At 41.6% G+C, this 16,536-nt stretch overlaps 1 protein-coding gene across 1 annotated transcript in view; it reads right to left on the bottom strand.

The window, feature by feature from the left end:
* Nucleotides 1–1,113: 1,113 nt before the first annotated feature.
* SMARCD3 (SWI/SNF related BAF chromatin remodeling complex subunit D3) overlaps nucleotides 1,114–16,536 on the bottom strand; it is a gene marked incomplete at both ends in the record, with an annotated part of 72,738 nt that continues 57,315 nt past the window's right edge. Inside the window, 5 exons of the mRNA XM_082015398.1 lie at nucleotides 1,114–1,167; nucleotides 1,266–1,367; nucleotides 4,600–4,722; nucleotides 6,259–6,394; nucleotides 11,757–11,854. Coding sequence (XP_081871524.1) covers nucleotides 1,114–1,167; nucleotides 1,266–1,367; nucleotides 4,600–4,722; nucleotides 6,259–6,394; nucleotides 11,757–11,854 — 513 coding nt within the window. The remainder of the gene's footprint in view (nucleotides 1,168–1,265; nucleotides 1,368–4,599; nucleotides 4,723–6,258; nucleotides 6,395–11,756; nucleotides 11,855–16,536) is intronic.

Below are 16,536 nucleotides of genomic sequence, written 5' to 3'. Positions count from 1 at the left end.
GTATGGAGGAACAAAATAATTCATAGTAAGAGATAGTTCACCTATGATCAAAATGTGAGACCGATCCAGGGACTCTGTTAACATCCTGAAGTGAAAACTGCCACATTATATGAAGTTAAGCCTCTCAGGTTCTGCACCAACTTAACAATTAGGGAAGTTCTTTTAAGTGCTGATCCCTTCTGGCACACAGAGAAACATTTAAGAAATCTCTTATTTTACATATATGCTTATTGTTAATATCTGCTGTGTTCAAAGCAGGTATCAGCAAAGCACCATTAAGTTATTTTCCTTTTCTCGTAATGCCTCATTTCTTGCTTCAACCTCAGCTTTGTTAACACCACTGATATTAAGGACGCCTAAGAAGCAACTATCCCAGAGATAATTCTCTTCCTCTCAGTACAGCACATTGATCATACCCATCCAGTGATACATAATTCAGTCTACCTTTCACTGCAGGGGCAAGGGAAAGAAGAAATCTTAAGAGTGTGCAGAAGAGATACCCTGACTATACTTCTTTCTTCCAGAGAGCTCTTCATTCTAGGAATGAAAATCCTCCTAGTTTGTTCTTTCACGTGGTGAGATGGCTTCTTGCATTGCTCCAGATGGAATAAAAACTCTATTCAGGAATATAAAGTATTCCACAGCTATAAGAAAGACTATCTTGTCTAATTCCAGAGAAGTTACTATTTGAGACTCTTAGGTAACACAGGATGAGAAGTGCATTTATTTCTCTAAATCTGTAGTCTCCTATAACAACTATCTCAACCTCCCCCATCAATGCCACCCATGATTCTATGCATAGCCCATTAGGATTTGCTGTGTATAGTGTCTGAACTTTCCACTAAAACTTAATGATGCGTGTTGATGAATAAACCTTTAATCTTCTTTAACACTGATACTTGTATGGTGCTGTCTCTGGCCTGGAATGGTTTGAGACACCCACCATGGGCAAGATTTTCAAGGGTCACTCTAAAGCTGGTGTTCTGACTGGTGTGTTGATGGTACATTCTCATCCAGTCAGGAAGCAGGTCCATGTGTAACAGTGAGCTAAGTAACACTGAAAAGTCCACTGGTTTGGTGGTCATGATGCCAATGGGATCTTGTGAGCAGTACTTATGTGTTGCGCACTCCCAGGGATTGTTCCAGTTCCTGGCGGCGCTGCTGGATCTGAAAGAAAAAGAAAAACTGTACAGTTCAGCAGATTCAATTGCTCAGTGGCAGGAAGATTCGCTTATAAGCCAGCAGTGTGGATAATTCCTCCATACCTTGCAGTAGAAATATCTGCTCACAGCCTCTTGAGACCATGGCTCGTGATAAAATTCAGCTCTGCGTTCTTCCTCTGGGTTTCCAACTACATCGGTCATCACCTTTAACAAAAATAAAACCATTTTTCACTATAGCTCTTCTACCATGTAGAGAAACATTCAGACTTACCTAAAGTCAAAATTTATCTACGTTACTACACTAAAAATGTTCAGGACTGTTCTCTAAGCCCAAGGGAAATGGGCAATGAAGGGCATTTGTGCTTACTACCAAAACAAGATGGCCACATACATACTAGGAATTGTGAACAGCTCTTAACCTCTGCTCCTCAGCTGCGCCAAGGAATAATTCTAGACACCAGTAGCTGCCCAGGCTAAGTGCCACAATCTCTAACAATTTAACAGCATGGACAGTTTAGTTCCAGTGCCCAGGAGAAGTTCCCTGGCGCTGTATATTTTATTAGCCTATATGTCCACAGAACCTCAGTAGTTACCCGTACACAGGGTAACAGCTTGAAATTGTTAAGGTATTCACATGAGATTGAAGCACAACTCTATACCAGTGTTGCCCTTATCTCAAAGCATATCTTACCTTGATTTCAAGGAAAGTTCTGATGTGAAAGCATTGAGGAAAAATAACTCTATTGAAATGTGAGGAACAGAAAACCCTAGTAATTCCAAAAGGGCCAAAGTCCCGAGCTGATTTTTCAGTCTCTACGCAACTGCCAAGAAAGCAAATTTGAAAAACCATAAGTTGTTTAAGGGATTAGTGGATGGGACTACCTGGAAAACTGCCTTTAGGGACAAAGGACATCTTAGGGTGAAAGAGCTCTAGATTCCCATGTGTAAGGAACTGGGCAAGGAAGGCAGGAGACTGGCATGGCTCAGTAAGGACCTCCTGGTCAAACTAAAGTGTAAGAAGGAAATGCATAGGCAGTGGAACCAGGGAAGAATATAGGGATGCTGCCTGGATGTGTAGGGAGGGGCTCAGGAAAGCTACGGCATAGTTGAAGCTGAATTTTTCAAGGGATGACAAGGATAACAAGAAGGGCTTTTACAGGTACATTGGCCAGAAAAAGAAGATTAAAGAAAATGTACCCCTCCCCGGTAAGATAGGAGAGTTGGTGACAACCAATATGGAGAAGGCTAAATTAATCAACAATTGTTTTTGCCTCAGTTTTCAGTTGTAATCTCCCTTCCCACATATCTCAAGCCCCTGAACCTCAAGGGGGAAAGAAGTCCCTCCCATTGTAGGAGAAGATCAGGTCTGAGACCATCTGAGGAACCTGAACATACACAAGTCCACAGGACCTGATGAAATGCATGCCAGGGTCCTGAGGGAATTGGCTGATAAAGTAACTAAGCCATTCTCCCACATATTTGAAAAGTCCTGGCAGTCAGGTGAAGTCCCCAGTGACTGGAAAAAGGGAAACATCACACCCCTTTTTAAAAAGGGTAAAAAGGTGTAGCCTGGGAACTACTGACCAGTCAGTCTCTACTCTGTGCCTGGTAAGATTATGAAGCAGATCCTCCTGGAAGACATGTCAGAACAGATGGAAGGCAGGGAGGTGATTAGAGACAGCCAACACGGCTTCACCAAAGGCAAATTGTGTATGACTAATCTAGTGGCCTTCTACAATGGAGTGACTGCATTGGTAGATAATGGAAGACCAACTGATATCATCTGGGTCAGGGCAATTCTCAGTATCAATGCAGACAGAAGCACGAATGGATTGAGAGAATTGCATGAATTGCAGAGAAGGATTTGGGGATATTGGTGGACAAAAAAGTGGATATGAGTCAGCAGTGTGCACTTGCAGCCAGGAAAGCCAGTCATATCCTGGTCTGCATCCAAAGCAGCATGGCCAGCAGGTCGAGGGAGGGGATTGTGCCCCCTCTACTATGCTCTTGTGAGACTCCACTCTTGTGAGCTTCCAGCTCTGGGGTCCACAGTACAAGACAGACATGGACCTGTTTGAGCAGGTCCAGAGGAGGCTATGAAAATGGTCAGAGGGCTGGAATATCTCTCCGATGAAGAAAAGATGAGATAGTTGGCGTTATTCAGCCTGGAGAAGAGAAGGCTCTGGGGAGACCTTCTTGCAGCCTTTCAATATACAAATTGGGCTTGTAAGAAAGGGACACGTTTTACCAAGGCCTGTACTGACAGGACAAAGGGCAATGGTTTTAAACTGAAAGAGGGTAGGTTTACATTAGATATAAGGAAGACTTTTTTTACGATCAGAGTGATGAGACACTGGCACAGGTTGCCCAGAGACATTGTGGATGCCCCATCCCTGCAAGTATTCAAGGTCAGGTCGGATGGGCCTTTGAGCAACCAGATCTAGTGAATGTCCCATGGCCCCCACGGCAAGGGAGTTGGACTAGATGATCTTTGAAGGTCCTTACCAACCCAAACCATTCTATGATTCTATAAAAAAAAAATAATTCTGATGACTAAGTCTCCAGCATCACAGAACCAAGGGTAAGTACAAAATTATTAGCATCTTTTGTAAGGTAGTATTGTGCAATCACAATTCTGATGCCAACAGGACAGAACATCATAGAAAAAGCCCTTATGGTACTGGCTGTCAGTCAGGGAGAACACTGAACAACTGTTCTATATATGCAGCTAGAGAAGCTCCACAACACCTTGGTTTGTAAGCTCTTCAAGCTAAAAGCTGCTTTATTTAAACATTCTTTCAGATGTCTGTCCCCTTTCGAATACAATATAAATAATAATAATCATAATCTTAACAGCAGATTTTTGGAAGACTATTGACTAACAAACTGGACATCGATATTTGAAAGACACAATGATTTTATTAAAATAATTTCATGGATTCATTAATACAACTGGTTTTGAGACGTGAGTTAAAGACACAAAGTGTGAAACTTTATGAGGAACAAATTATTCATTTTTGCTGGCAAACAACTGAACTTCTTTACATTCCACTTCTGAGGTATCTCAAAGCTAAGCTCAAAGGCAGCTGATATTTAAACTGCCTATTTCTTAATTAAGATTAAACTATGAACTAACAAAACACCCAAATTGTGTTATTGTACTATAGGATGCTCCTCATGAGTTTTATATAGCTTTAATTTTGCAGATTACACCACCACAGCCCTGCACTTTGATCTTACTGTCCAACCTGTTCCACTGGAAGTGGAATACAGCCTAAATTGTCTTTCCTGCATACTGTCTGCTTTGGGATTGCAGTATTCCACTCATTGTCTGTCTTCCACCAATTTTCCACCCTAGATGTTTTAGCTATATACTTTTAGATATAATTCTTACATTCTGGTTCCACTATTCATTCTTCATCAAACCTTAGCTCACCTTAAGATCCCTACTTTGGGACCGGAGAAGGTCTTGGATGTATCCTTTGGGATCTTTGGAGAAACTCAGCATGAAATCACGTTGTATTTTTAACTGATTTATGGATTCGATTGTCTCATGGATCTGACAGAAAAAACAAAGCAAATGTTACTTAATTCCTCCTACGCTTCGGTGACCCTGAGATCAGCCCCATTAGTGTCTTTGTATTTCTTGTCATGTACAAAGGTGACAATTCTACACTGCAGACTTGTGCAGGTTCCCATAGCTTCTTCCCTTCAAAGAGGGAGTTAACTGCAATCCTGCAATTACATTTTGGTTTCACTTGTACTTTGCAATACAAGTATGTACAGGATTCTTCTTTACGTCCTGCGTTGAACTGCTGGATGGCATGCTATATACAATACTAAAGAGCCAAGTCATGTCACTGTACAATGTAATAATTTCTGTGTATAATCAGTCTTTCTGCCAAGTCTGGGATTTTTCAGGAAAGATGCTATATAAATATGTCTTTAAGCAGTGCCCAATGCAAGGAAGCAGCTATTCCCCCGGTTAATCATCATATCTTCAATACCCTGCTGTGATCCTTAACACTTCCAGTGATTGCCTGAAAGTCCATGTTAAATGAACTCACACAACAGCCATGACTTCTAGACTTTTTCTTACGAGAAAGCCTATTAAAGTCACAATGGCTGCAAAAATAAGAGGAGTGTGAACAATGAGAAATCAGGAGTATGGAAAGTTTATAGAAAATGAGTCATATCTTCAGAAATATTATGAAAGAAACGGGCATTAAGCAGCAGAGAAGAATGAAGACTCAAAAAAAAAGTCAAGGTCCTATGATCTTCCTGGATAACAAAAATCAAGTATGATCAATGGGAGGACATTTAATGAATCATTCGCACATACACACACAGAAAAGCAAACTTTAATACCCTGTTCCTCCAAAATTCTAGTTTGAGATTGTAAAACTATCTTGTTTAATTTCATGTATACATCTATGTTGCCAAAACAGGTAATGTGGCCAGGCACATGGGAGAGAATAATCCTCCCCTGATCTGGCTGTGCCATTAAGGCCACTAGCGTAGGCACAAATACATGGTATATTAACAGAAGAGAGCTGCGGTCAACTTAAAATCATTCCTTATTTGGGAAAATGATGTAGCCATGCTGGAGAGAAATCTGTTGGCATGCACCGCGTTTCCACTAGAGGACTCTCTGGCAGCACAGCAACAAATGGTACAGACGGTAACAATGCCGCAGTCAATGGCTGTTTACCCAGAAGTTACTTCAGTAACTTCACTAATCACAGCTTGCCCTCTGCTGTAGCAAATGCTCAAAAAAGAGGTGATACAGACATGGGAAAAGGTGAGCTGGACTGGAAACAGAGTAATCGTATGCATGCTGCGTGCAAAACCTATATAGGCTGGGAACCAACCGGCTGAGTGGCTGCCCTGCTGGAAAGGACCTTTCTCAAGGGCCATAAAACAAAAGCTGCTGCAACAATTACCAGAATACATAGGATTGCTAGTGTCCAAACCCCCTTTAAAATCTCGTGAAGACCAGAGTTTAACATATTTGTTTGTATTAGAGGTAAACAAACAGAAACAGGGCTTGACTGTATATCACACAAATAATTGCTGGTCCACGACGTTACAGTACCTTGTTGTCCAATGCTGTAATCTCCTGTTGGTTAGCTGTGGAGAGAAGAAAACTACTCATCTGTCCTTTTAATGGGTCTTCAACTTCTACATCTATGTCATAACAAGCTGTCTTCTTCTGATCGTTGGGGTCAACACTATGGACAGTATAACAGAAGATCATGGGAACATAATGAGTCAGAACAAATATCCATCCAGCCCAGGACACACTCTTTGATAAAGCCTGATGCTGTGAAAAGAGTTTAAGAACAGGGTATCTTTATATATTTGTATATCTTAGTATATCCTCTCACCTTTTATCAGTCAGAATTCAGAGACTTTTGAGCTGGAGCTTTTGTCCAGACCATCAATTTTAATAGCTACTAATGGACACAGTCTTCATTAAATTGTCTAACATCTTCCTGAGACCCGTTATAACTCTGGCTTCCAAAGCAATCCCCAGTGGTAAATACCATACTGGTATGATCTCTGCTAGACTGCATCTTTTTTGAGATAGGGTAAGTAAAACTGTATGCTACCATTCTGGATGTGAGCACATGATGACATTTTATTTGGTTCTCGGTTCCTTCTCTAATAATTCGTAGCACTGTAATTGTTTCAGCAGCTATGCAGCATTGTCATGATTCCCAGCTACTTCTTCAAGAGGTAGCAGTGAATTTGGGGACCGCCACTTTCTTTGTAAAGTTGCCTGCTTAATTCTTCAAAGAATAGAGTCAGTCATGCCCTCCTGTTACAGAAGTTATATTGACTCTTCCCCAATATATCACATGTCTATTAACTCCATTCTTTACTACAGTTAGTACCAATTGGCTTCCAATGTCCAGGATTGGTCCTGGATATGTTTTTGGCATCGTGATAACTATTTACCACCCCTCCGGTACTGAAGGAGATTTCAGGTAACGCTTTGTATAGAATCATAGAATCATTCAGGCTGGAAAAGATAAACCACTTTAAACCTCAACCACTTCCTTGGACAGCCTGTTCCAATGCTTGACAACCCTTTTGGTGAAGGAATTTTTTTCTAATATCCAATCTAAACCTCCCCTGTTGCAACTTAAGGCTGTTTCCTCTCAATCTATCACCTATTACTTGGGAAAAGTGATCAACACTCACCTTGCTACAACCTCCTTTCAGGTAGTTCTAGAGAGCAATGAGGTCTCCCCTCAGCCTCCTCTTCTCCAGACTGAACACCCCCAGTTCCCTCGGCCGCTCCCCATCAGACTTGTGCTCCAGACCCCTCAACAGCTCCATTGCCCTTCTCTGGACATGCTCCAGCACCTCAACGTTCTTCTTGTAGTGAGGGGCCCAACACTGAACACAGGATTCGAGGTACGGCCTCACCAGGGCTGAGTACAATTAGCTTGTAGTTGGTAGTTAAGCAATTTCATGAGAGTCCTGCATGAAAAACCATTTACAACTCCTCATTTAGTCTGTGCTAAATTTACTTCTATTTTATACCTTGGTGTGAAAAAGTTTTTCAGATAGATACACTTTTTCCATCTGCCCTCCAAAGCCCATACTGCACAGGTATGGGACCTTTCCTAATCTCAAAAGTTAACATTGATTACAAGAATGAATTTTGATTTTCTTATCTGACTTTAAGCAGCTGATTGTCTTCCAAGAACAGTTTTTTTAAACCTTATTTTTAATATCTCCAACATGGGAGATATTTAAACCTTATTAATTTCTCAGTTTCAGTAGTGGGTTTCCTACTTCAAATATATTTCAACCAATCTTAGCATTTTCTTTTTCATCTTTAACAAGCTAAATATCAGGATTATTATTTGGCTTGTCCTATCATAAATTTATGTTTAATTTATTGAGGTTTAGACTTAACATTTACTTTCTCTTTATCTTTAGGCTAAAGTTTCTTAGCAAGAAAACAGTTTTTCAGCCCAGTAGTTGGTAAATCAGACTTCAGACATTGTCACTTGTAATATAAAAATGCTGGCTTCTCAACGCTGTTTTTGAAATGTCGAGGTTGTGCGCATCTGCTGTAGGTAGTTAAAAAAATGGCTCAGGATCTAATCAAGCTTGTTAGACTTGGGGAGCAGAAGAACTTCCATGGATGGATTTGCATTAAGAGTGTTGCAAGCAGGCGGAGAGAAGTGATCCTTCTCTATACACAGCCCTGGTGAGGTCACACCTGGAGCACTGTGTTCAGTGCTGGGCTTCTCAGTATAGGAGAGATATGGAGGTACAGAGGGAGTTCCATGAAGATGATTAACGCATTGAAGCACCTCACACATGAGGAAAGGCTGAGAGATCTGGGATTGTTCAGCCTAGAGAACAGAAGGCTTGGGGGTCAGGAAGAAGGAACGTATCAATACCTGAAGGAAGGGTTTAAAGAAAAGGGAGCCAGGATCTTTTCAGTGGTACCCAGTGACAGGACAAGGGGCAATGGGTGCGAACTGAAACGCAGGAAGCTCCATCTGAACACCAGGAAACACTTTTTTACTCTAAGGGTGACTAAGCACTGGTACAGGTTTCTCACAGAGGTTGTGGAGTCCCCCATGTTGGAGATATTCAAAAGCCATCTGGACATGTTCCTGGCCAACCGGCTACAGGTGGCTCTGCTTGAGCAGGGGAGGGCATTGGATCAGATGATCTGCAGACGTCACTTCCAACCTCAACCATTCTGAGATTCTGTGATACTGTGGCCTTCTGCAAGTGGATCAGCAGCAGAAGGAAGACTAAGGAAAACCCAGGTATGGATCTGGGTTTGCTGCTCATGTCAAAAGCCATGCAGAAGGCCAAGGCACTCAGTGTTGTCTTTGCCTCTGTTTCTCCATTTAAGTCCTGTCCTCATGCCTCCCAGGTCCCCGAGCCTACGTCAGAGTCAGGGGAGCACGGCTGTTCAGAGGGACCTTCACAGGCTGCATAAAGACACAGCTTGGAACAGGCTGCCCAGGGAGGTGGTTGAGTCACCATCTCTGGTGAGATTAATTTACATTAATTATTTAAATAATTAATGTCACATTTAAAAGATGTGTGGATGCGGCGCTTAGGGAAATGGTTTAATGGTGGACTTGGCACTGGTAGATTAACAGTTGGACTCCATGATCTTACAGGTCTTTTCCAACCTAAATGATTCTATGATTCAACCTTGTAAAGTTCAACAAAGGCAAATACAAAATTCCGCTCCTGGGACAGAACGACTCCATGCAGTGCTACAGGTGGGTATCAACTGGGTAGAAAGCAGTTTTGCAGGAGATGACCTGGCGGTCCTCATGGACAACAAGCAGAGTATGAGTCAGTGAGATAAGCCAGCTGTGACAAAGGTCAGTTGCAAAACAGGCTGTATTAGCATCAAGTTAAGGAAAGAGGCTATTTCTTGCTGGGATAGAGTTAATTATCTTCATAGCAGCTAGTATGGGGCTGTGTTTTGGATTTGTGCTGGAAACAGTCTTGATAACACAGGGATGTTTTAGTTACTGCTGAGCAGTGCTTCACTGAGTCGAGGCCTTTTCTGCTCCTCCTACTGCCCCACCAGCGAGTGGGCTGGGGGTGCAGAAGTTGGGAGGGGGCACAGCTGGAACAGCTGACCCCAAGTGACCTCCATACCATATGACATCATGCTCAGCAATAAACTAGGGGGGGGGCACCGCTCAAGGACTTGCTGGGCATCAGCAATTGTTTGAGCAATTGTTTTCATTTGCATCACTTGTCATTCTTGGGTTTTATTTCTCTTTGCTATTTTCCTTTTCATTACATCATCATCATCATTATTATTACTATTGGTTTATTTCCATTATTAAACTGTCTTTATCTCAACCCGTGAGTTTTCTCACTTTTACCCTTCTGATTCTCTTCCTCCATCCTGCTGGGGGGAATGAGCAAGTAGCTGTGTGGGGATTAGTTGTCGGCTTAAACAATGACAAGCAGTTGGCAAATTGTTTCAGTGGTTGATTACATTTAGTCTTAAGTATTAAATGCAGGGAGGCAGGGCAGAGTCTGTTTAAAGCTCAATGGGACTAGGCCCCTAGGCATCCTGATATAGTTTGAACCTGCTTTGAGTTGCGAGGAGGGAGCTATAGATGACCACCAGTGATACCTTCTACTGTACATTATTCTGTGATTTTATGAGCCTAAAAATTAGTTACTTCCTCTAAATTCGGTGCCAGACTTCCAGATTTATTTTTGCTTTGCTTGAGACTGTAAAGACTCTATTGTGAAAGTATTCCATATTCTCAGGAAATTAATACTTACCCTTTCCACAGCATTATGCCAGCGCAGTGTAATACTGTCAGGTGCTGTGTGGGGCACACTGTTTCAGAGAGTGCTGCTATACACAAGGTCCTGCTCTTAGCTTGTATCTAACAGAAAACATGCTGCCTCCAGAACCTCTTTGCCATCTCTCTGCTCCAGAAACATAACCATCAGTTCCTTGTCATTTTTCTCCAAGACAATGACTATATATCTCTGAGGACCCCAGCTTTTTGTGGTCCATCAGTCACTGAGTTGTCTTCAGTGACAGTGTATACACAGCTATCAGTCTGCATGGTGGTCAATCTGCTTTTTGATGACTCTGGTTTATATATTCAAATGAATCAAAAAGCATATTTTATCTTAATAGCCTATGTAATATTTAAACTTATCACATGTATTACAAATTTAGAATAAAGAACTCAATTTTAAGCATATTCAGAAATATTTGTTGTCAATATTTTCTAAGAAATCAAATCACTATGTTCAATTAACAATAATGTTTAAACACCCAGAATCAGATCTTTGCCCAAGACCACAAAAGAACTTGGGAAAGACTGAAATATCTTAGCAGCAAGGTTGTAATCCCTAAAAGTCTCTTTATCCCCCTCCTCCTACACACAGTTGTCATTTAAATATGGAATGTGCTGGAAGTGCCCTAGATAGCTGAAAGTTATATTTCATCTACTATGCCAGAAATACATCTTTTTTGACAAGGATACCAGAAGCTCAGTACCTTGGTCACAATGACCTTCTCTGAATCTAGGCATTCTTGATTGTCAGTCTCTTGAGATTTCTGACTAGTTGGCATTCTTGGAACAAGACTAACACCCAAACAGCTGACTCAATCCCAACAAAGCATGCACGGACTTGCCACTGTATTTGAAACCGTAATACTGTTGTACATTTTACACAGTAACTCAGTGATTAGAATGGTTGCCCATGATGCACAATATCTTGTTTCAATTCCATTTTTTCCTCTCTAAGCGGATTCAAACTCTCATTCCTCTCCCCTTAGGAAAGAAACCTGACCAAGTCTCTCAATGGTATTCTAGTAGGGATAAGAACAAAAAGTTGTTTTGCATAGTCCTAGAGAATTGGTGCCATTCTATTGAAAATAATTCAGAATTTTGTAGGACAGAATGACATAGAGAATGAACACACAATAAAGTCCAAGGTACTCACCTGGAAATTATAAAGACTGGATTCTGGTCCCTGATACTGTAGCTGTTTCTGTATTTTATGTAGTGAGTGTTTTGCACATGACAGTGCTGAGCTGACTGACCAGCTTACCTGATGATATGGTTTATCACTATAGGGTCTGGTGGCAGCAGCAGGTTAGTGAGTCTCTGAGGTATTTCAGAAAACTTTAGCCGTGGACAGTCAAAGATCTGGAATACAACAAAGCACGTTATCTTTGTCCAAAACCAAATTTGCAATTAAATGAGAAAGTAAGAAATCAAGAGTTCAAAAGTAAGGTGATTTTGAATGCTATAATTATGGCTCCTTGCACAGAATAAAATTTTGGTCACTTCTGTCCCTGCGAATTGCTGCTGTACTGACAATCTGGGCTAGCTGACAGACACATCCGATGACAACAATTTCAGGTGTCCTACTTTTGGTTTAGCTGCGGAAGGGCAAAGGCCACTTTAATGGGACATCAGAATCAACTGTATCAGTGATGGGAGAGAAGTAAACACCTCCTCTCTCACTAAGTGTTTGCAACATATCATAAAGAAAACAATTTGGTTTGTTACCAGCCCAAATATAAAAATGGCTTGCTTTTTTTCCCCCAAAGCATGTTTCCTGCAATATTTTGTGCTAAAGAAAAATACAAGAAAACATTTTTGGATTTTAAAACCATTTGCAATTTATTTTTCTTTTAAGATTAAGGGAAAAAAAAGTCAACATGGTTTTACTTATTTTTAACCAGAACCTAAACAGCCTCTTGGAATGGATCCATTCCTTTCAAATCAACATCTCATGGTTACCTTTTCTTTACTATGGTCCAGAAGCTAAATATGTATTGAATTAAAAAAAAAACTATTTTGGAAAGGATCAAAATCTGTAGGTTTAGGAAATTTTCTGTGAGTAATTGCAGTGTGTTGCCATGAATCCAGAACCACTCTTTACGCCCAGAGTTTTCAGAAATGTAATTATTAGAGCTTTTTTTCCCTACTGTGATTTTTTAATGCTCTGAACAGGTGAACAGGCTTTTCTCTAAAGATATTCCATTTAAACTGACTTTTTAAACCCCCAAAATATCTATATATTAACATTTGCCTTAAAACATGCCATTATGTGGAAGCAATTTGTAAAAATGTTGAGGCCTATGCAAATGCCTCTTAGGGAAACTATTTCCACTTGATAGAAGAGAGATATTATCTATAAACAGAAACATGCTTTGCAGCTCTAGAGGTTGCAGGCAGGGTTGAGAAAAATGAACTATCAGGTGGCAGAATGGACATACAAAGTCAGAACTGTTCAACTAGGATGCTGTGGTTCCTCAGAGTATCTTCTGAAATCCATTAATTTTCTGGAGTGAGGGAATTTGGTAGCAGAAGCACCTAGAAGCCAGTTCCGGCTTTTGAAATACCTTTGTACATTGTTTTCTTGCTTTTGCTTGTAACACAGTGGATTTCATATATCCCAGCTGATGTAAACAGTGTTTCTAAACAGAAAAGGATCCTTCTTCATCAACTCTAAAAATCCGTCTCATTTGCTGGTCTTACCTGCATCTAGGAATGCAGCCAGCTAGTTTCTAAAGAGCAAGGAAGTAACCAAATCTTCTAAGTCTGCAACTCTCTCTATTTCAGTTCTGAATTCTGACACTTCTGTCTGTGGAATTCCCACTCAAAATCTTTGCATACCAAACTCCATCCAATCTGCTGTCACCACTGGCTCAACACTCATGTCAAACTCGTAATGTGAATGCCCAAAAGACGAGAGTTTTAAGAAGGGAAAATGAAGCGAGCACACAAATAGTGAGAGAAAGGGTCGGAGACTGGAAACTAAGGCTAGATGGAATTTTCCTAAAGCTTCTCACATTCCTACTTAACTCAAGTTTATGGTCTAAACTTATAACCTTGGCTCTGAAAGGCTATACGGCCATAGTAATTCTGGCGTGTGAGGTAACTCATTCAGTGATGATTTTTTAGTCTGTACTGTATTGTGTCATTAGATATAACCACAAGCACACCAGCATAGGATTTAGAAAAGCTGGCATACCAAATGAGAAGACCGGTATATAAAAGGGAATGCTAGAGACACTGATGTGTTAGGTACTGATCCCCTAAGTGATCTGCACACTTCCAGCTATGACCATGTTTTTTCCAGGAGCTGCATGCCTAAAACTATATTGTCTACATAAATATCATCAGATGGGAAGGCATTCCGAACCCAAATCCTTTATCCTCGATATCTCAATATTGGAGCATTAGGGTGAAAACCAAATAAATCTCATCATTAAATGTTTCATTTAATGTAATGGAATTCACTTTCCTAAGTACTAACATCAGTTTTGAAAGCAAGATCAGCTACTTACGACAAAAAGTGAGAAGGCCCTCTTGCTTACGATAAGTAAGAGATGAACTGCTGACTGGACCAGATATTTCAAAAGTCCCAGCAGTCAGGGGAAGACCCTGGCAACTGAAAAAGGGAGACATTGCACACCTTTTTAAACAGGGCAGCAAGGAGGACCCTGGGAACTACCGACCTGTCAGCCTCACCTCTGTGCCTGGGAAGATCATGGAGCAGATCCTCCTAGAAGCTATGCTAAGGCACATGGAGGGCAGGGAGGTGATTTGAGACAGCCAGCATGGCTTCAAGGGCAAGTTCTGCCTGACCAACCGAGTGGCCTTCTAGGATGGAGTGACCACATCAGTGGACAAGGGAAGAGCTACTGATGTCATCTATCTGGACTTCTGTAAGGCTTTTGACACGGTGCCCCACAACATCCTTCTCTCTAAATTGGAGAGATATGGATTTGATGGGTGGACTGTTGGGTCGATGAGGAATTGGTTGGATGGTTGCATCCAGAGGGTAGTGGTCAACGGCTCAATGTCCAGATGGAGATCAGTGATGGGCGGTGTCCCTCAGGGGTCCATATTGGGACCAGTACTGTTTAATATCTTCATCAATGACATAGACAGGGGGATCAAGGGCACTCTCAGCAAGTTTGCAGATGACACCAAGCTGAGTGGTGTGGTTGACATGCCTGAGGGACAGGATGCCATCCAGAGGGACATGGACAAGCTCGAGGAATGGGCCCGGGTGAACCTCATGAGGTTCAACAAGGCCAAGTGCAGGGTCCTGCACCTGAGTCGGGGCAACCCTCAATGTCAGTACAGGCTGGGGATGAAGGGATTGAGAGCAAGCCTGCAGAGAAGGACTTGGGGGCACTGGGGGATGAAAAGCTGGACATGAGCCGGCAATGTGCGCTCGCAGCCCAGAAGGCCAACTGTATCCTGGGCTGCACCCAAAGCAGCGTGGCCAGCAGGGCAAGGAAGAGGATTCTGCTCCTTTGCTCCGCTCTGGGGAGACCCCCCCTGCAGTGCTGCATCCAGCTCTGGAGCCCTCAGCACAGGAGAGACATGGACCTCTTGAAGACGGTCCAGAGGAGGTCACAGCAATGCTCAGAGGGCTGGAACAGCTCTGCTGGGAGGACAGGCTGGGAGAGCTGGGGGTGTTTAGCCTGGAGAAGAGAAGGCTCTGGGGAGACCTTACTGCAGCCTGCCAGGACTTGAAGGAAGCTTAGAAGAAAGATGGGGACAGACTTTTTAGCAGGGCCTGTAGCGATAGGACAAGGGGTAATGGTTTTAAACTAAAAGAGGGTAGATCTAGACTAGATCGAAGGAAGAAATGTTTCACCATGAGGGTGGGGAAACCCTGGCCCAGGCTTCCCAGAGAGGTGGTAGATGCCCCATCCAGATGCCCTGGAAACATCCCAGGTCAGGTTGGACGGGGCTCTGAGCAACCTGCTCTAGTTGAAGATGTCCCTGCTCATGGCAGGGGAGTTGGGCTAGATGGCCTTGAAAGGCCTCTTCCCACCCAAACCATTCTATGATGAGACAAAGGATCTACTACACATCTACTACACTATCCTGCCCTTGATAATGGCTAAAAGTGGATACTAAAGGAAAAGTGTAAGAACAGAAGAAACATATACTGGTCCTTCCCCAAAGTACTCTCCCAGTCTCCACAGCTTTGCAATTACCTTGCATTTATAACAGCCCAAGATTTTTTTTCCATTGGTTTGTCACTTTGGAGCCTATATACACTTTTAGCATTTTTAATGTCCTATTGCAAGGAGTTATAAAGTTTAACTATGCTCAATTCCTTTTGTTTGTTTTTAATTTGCTACCTGCCAGCTTCAGTTGATGGCCTCTTATTATTTACCAAAATAAACAATAATTACTCCTTGTTCACCTTTTCCATTCTGCTCATGATTTTTCAACCTCCCCCTTTCCATTTCCTCTTTGGGCTGGCACATGCAAAACGAAGTCTAAATTGGCTATAGATAAATAGAGAATGGAAATCAAATCATCTAAGCAACAGAGCGAATAGCTTTAATTTTGCAAAAAATTCTTTTGTGGTTTTAAGATTGCATTTTCACTATATATGAAAAAGACTGCATGTTGTCATTCTCAAAAAAACCCAAAAACCCAAACAAGAGAGTGACTATATAACTCAGATCACTTTGGTTCTATATTCCTCAAAATACCCATGAATGTCACAATTATTTTGTTGTATTCTCTATTTTCAAATGTGGGAAAACCCAGTGCTGCCTTTAAGTTTATTTCAAGCATTGGTCACTTTAAACTGTTGTAGGGCAAATTAATAACAAAAAATAAAAGCTTAAAAAGAAAACTAGGACACAACTTTCACTGCAACATTTACTTTCAATGCTCACTAAAACATTACTGATTTGTTATAACTGCCAGTACCTCCCCTAAACAGGAGTATGTCACAAACCCTACCTTCAGGTACTTTAAAAATAAATTAGGTAAGCCTGAAGCTACAGAAAAACAAAGCCAATTAAGACAGTTGTAGCTCAGATAACATTACCTTTACA

This window comes from Phaethon aethereus (genome assembly GCF_964289735.1).
Source record: "Phaethon aethereus genome assembly, chromosome: 2".
Classification (NCBI taxonomy): Eukaryota; Metazoa; Chordata; class Aves; order Phaethontiformes; family Phaethontidae; genus Phaethon; species Phaethon aethereus.
Note: the sequence above shows the minus strand (reverse complement) of the source record. Positions and strands in the feature narration are given on the sequence as shown.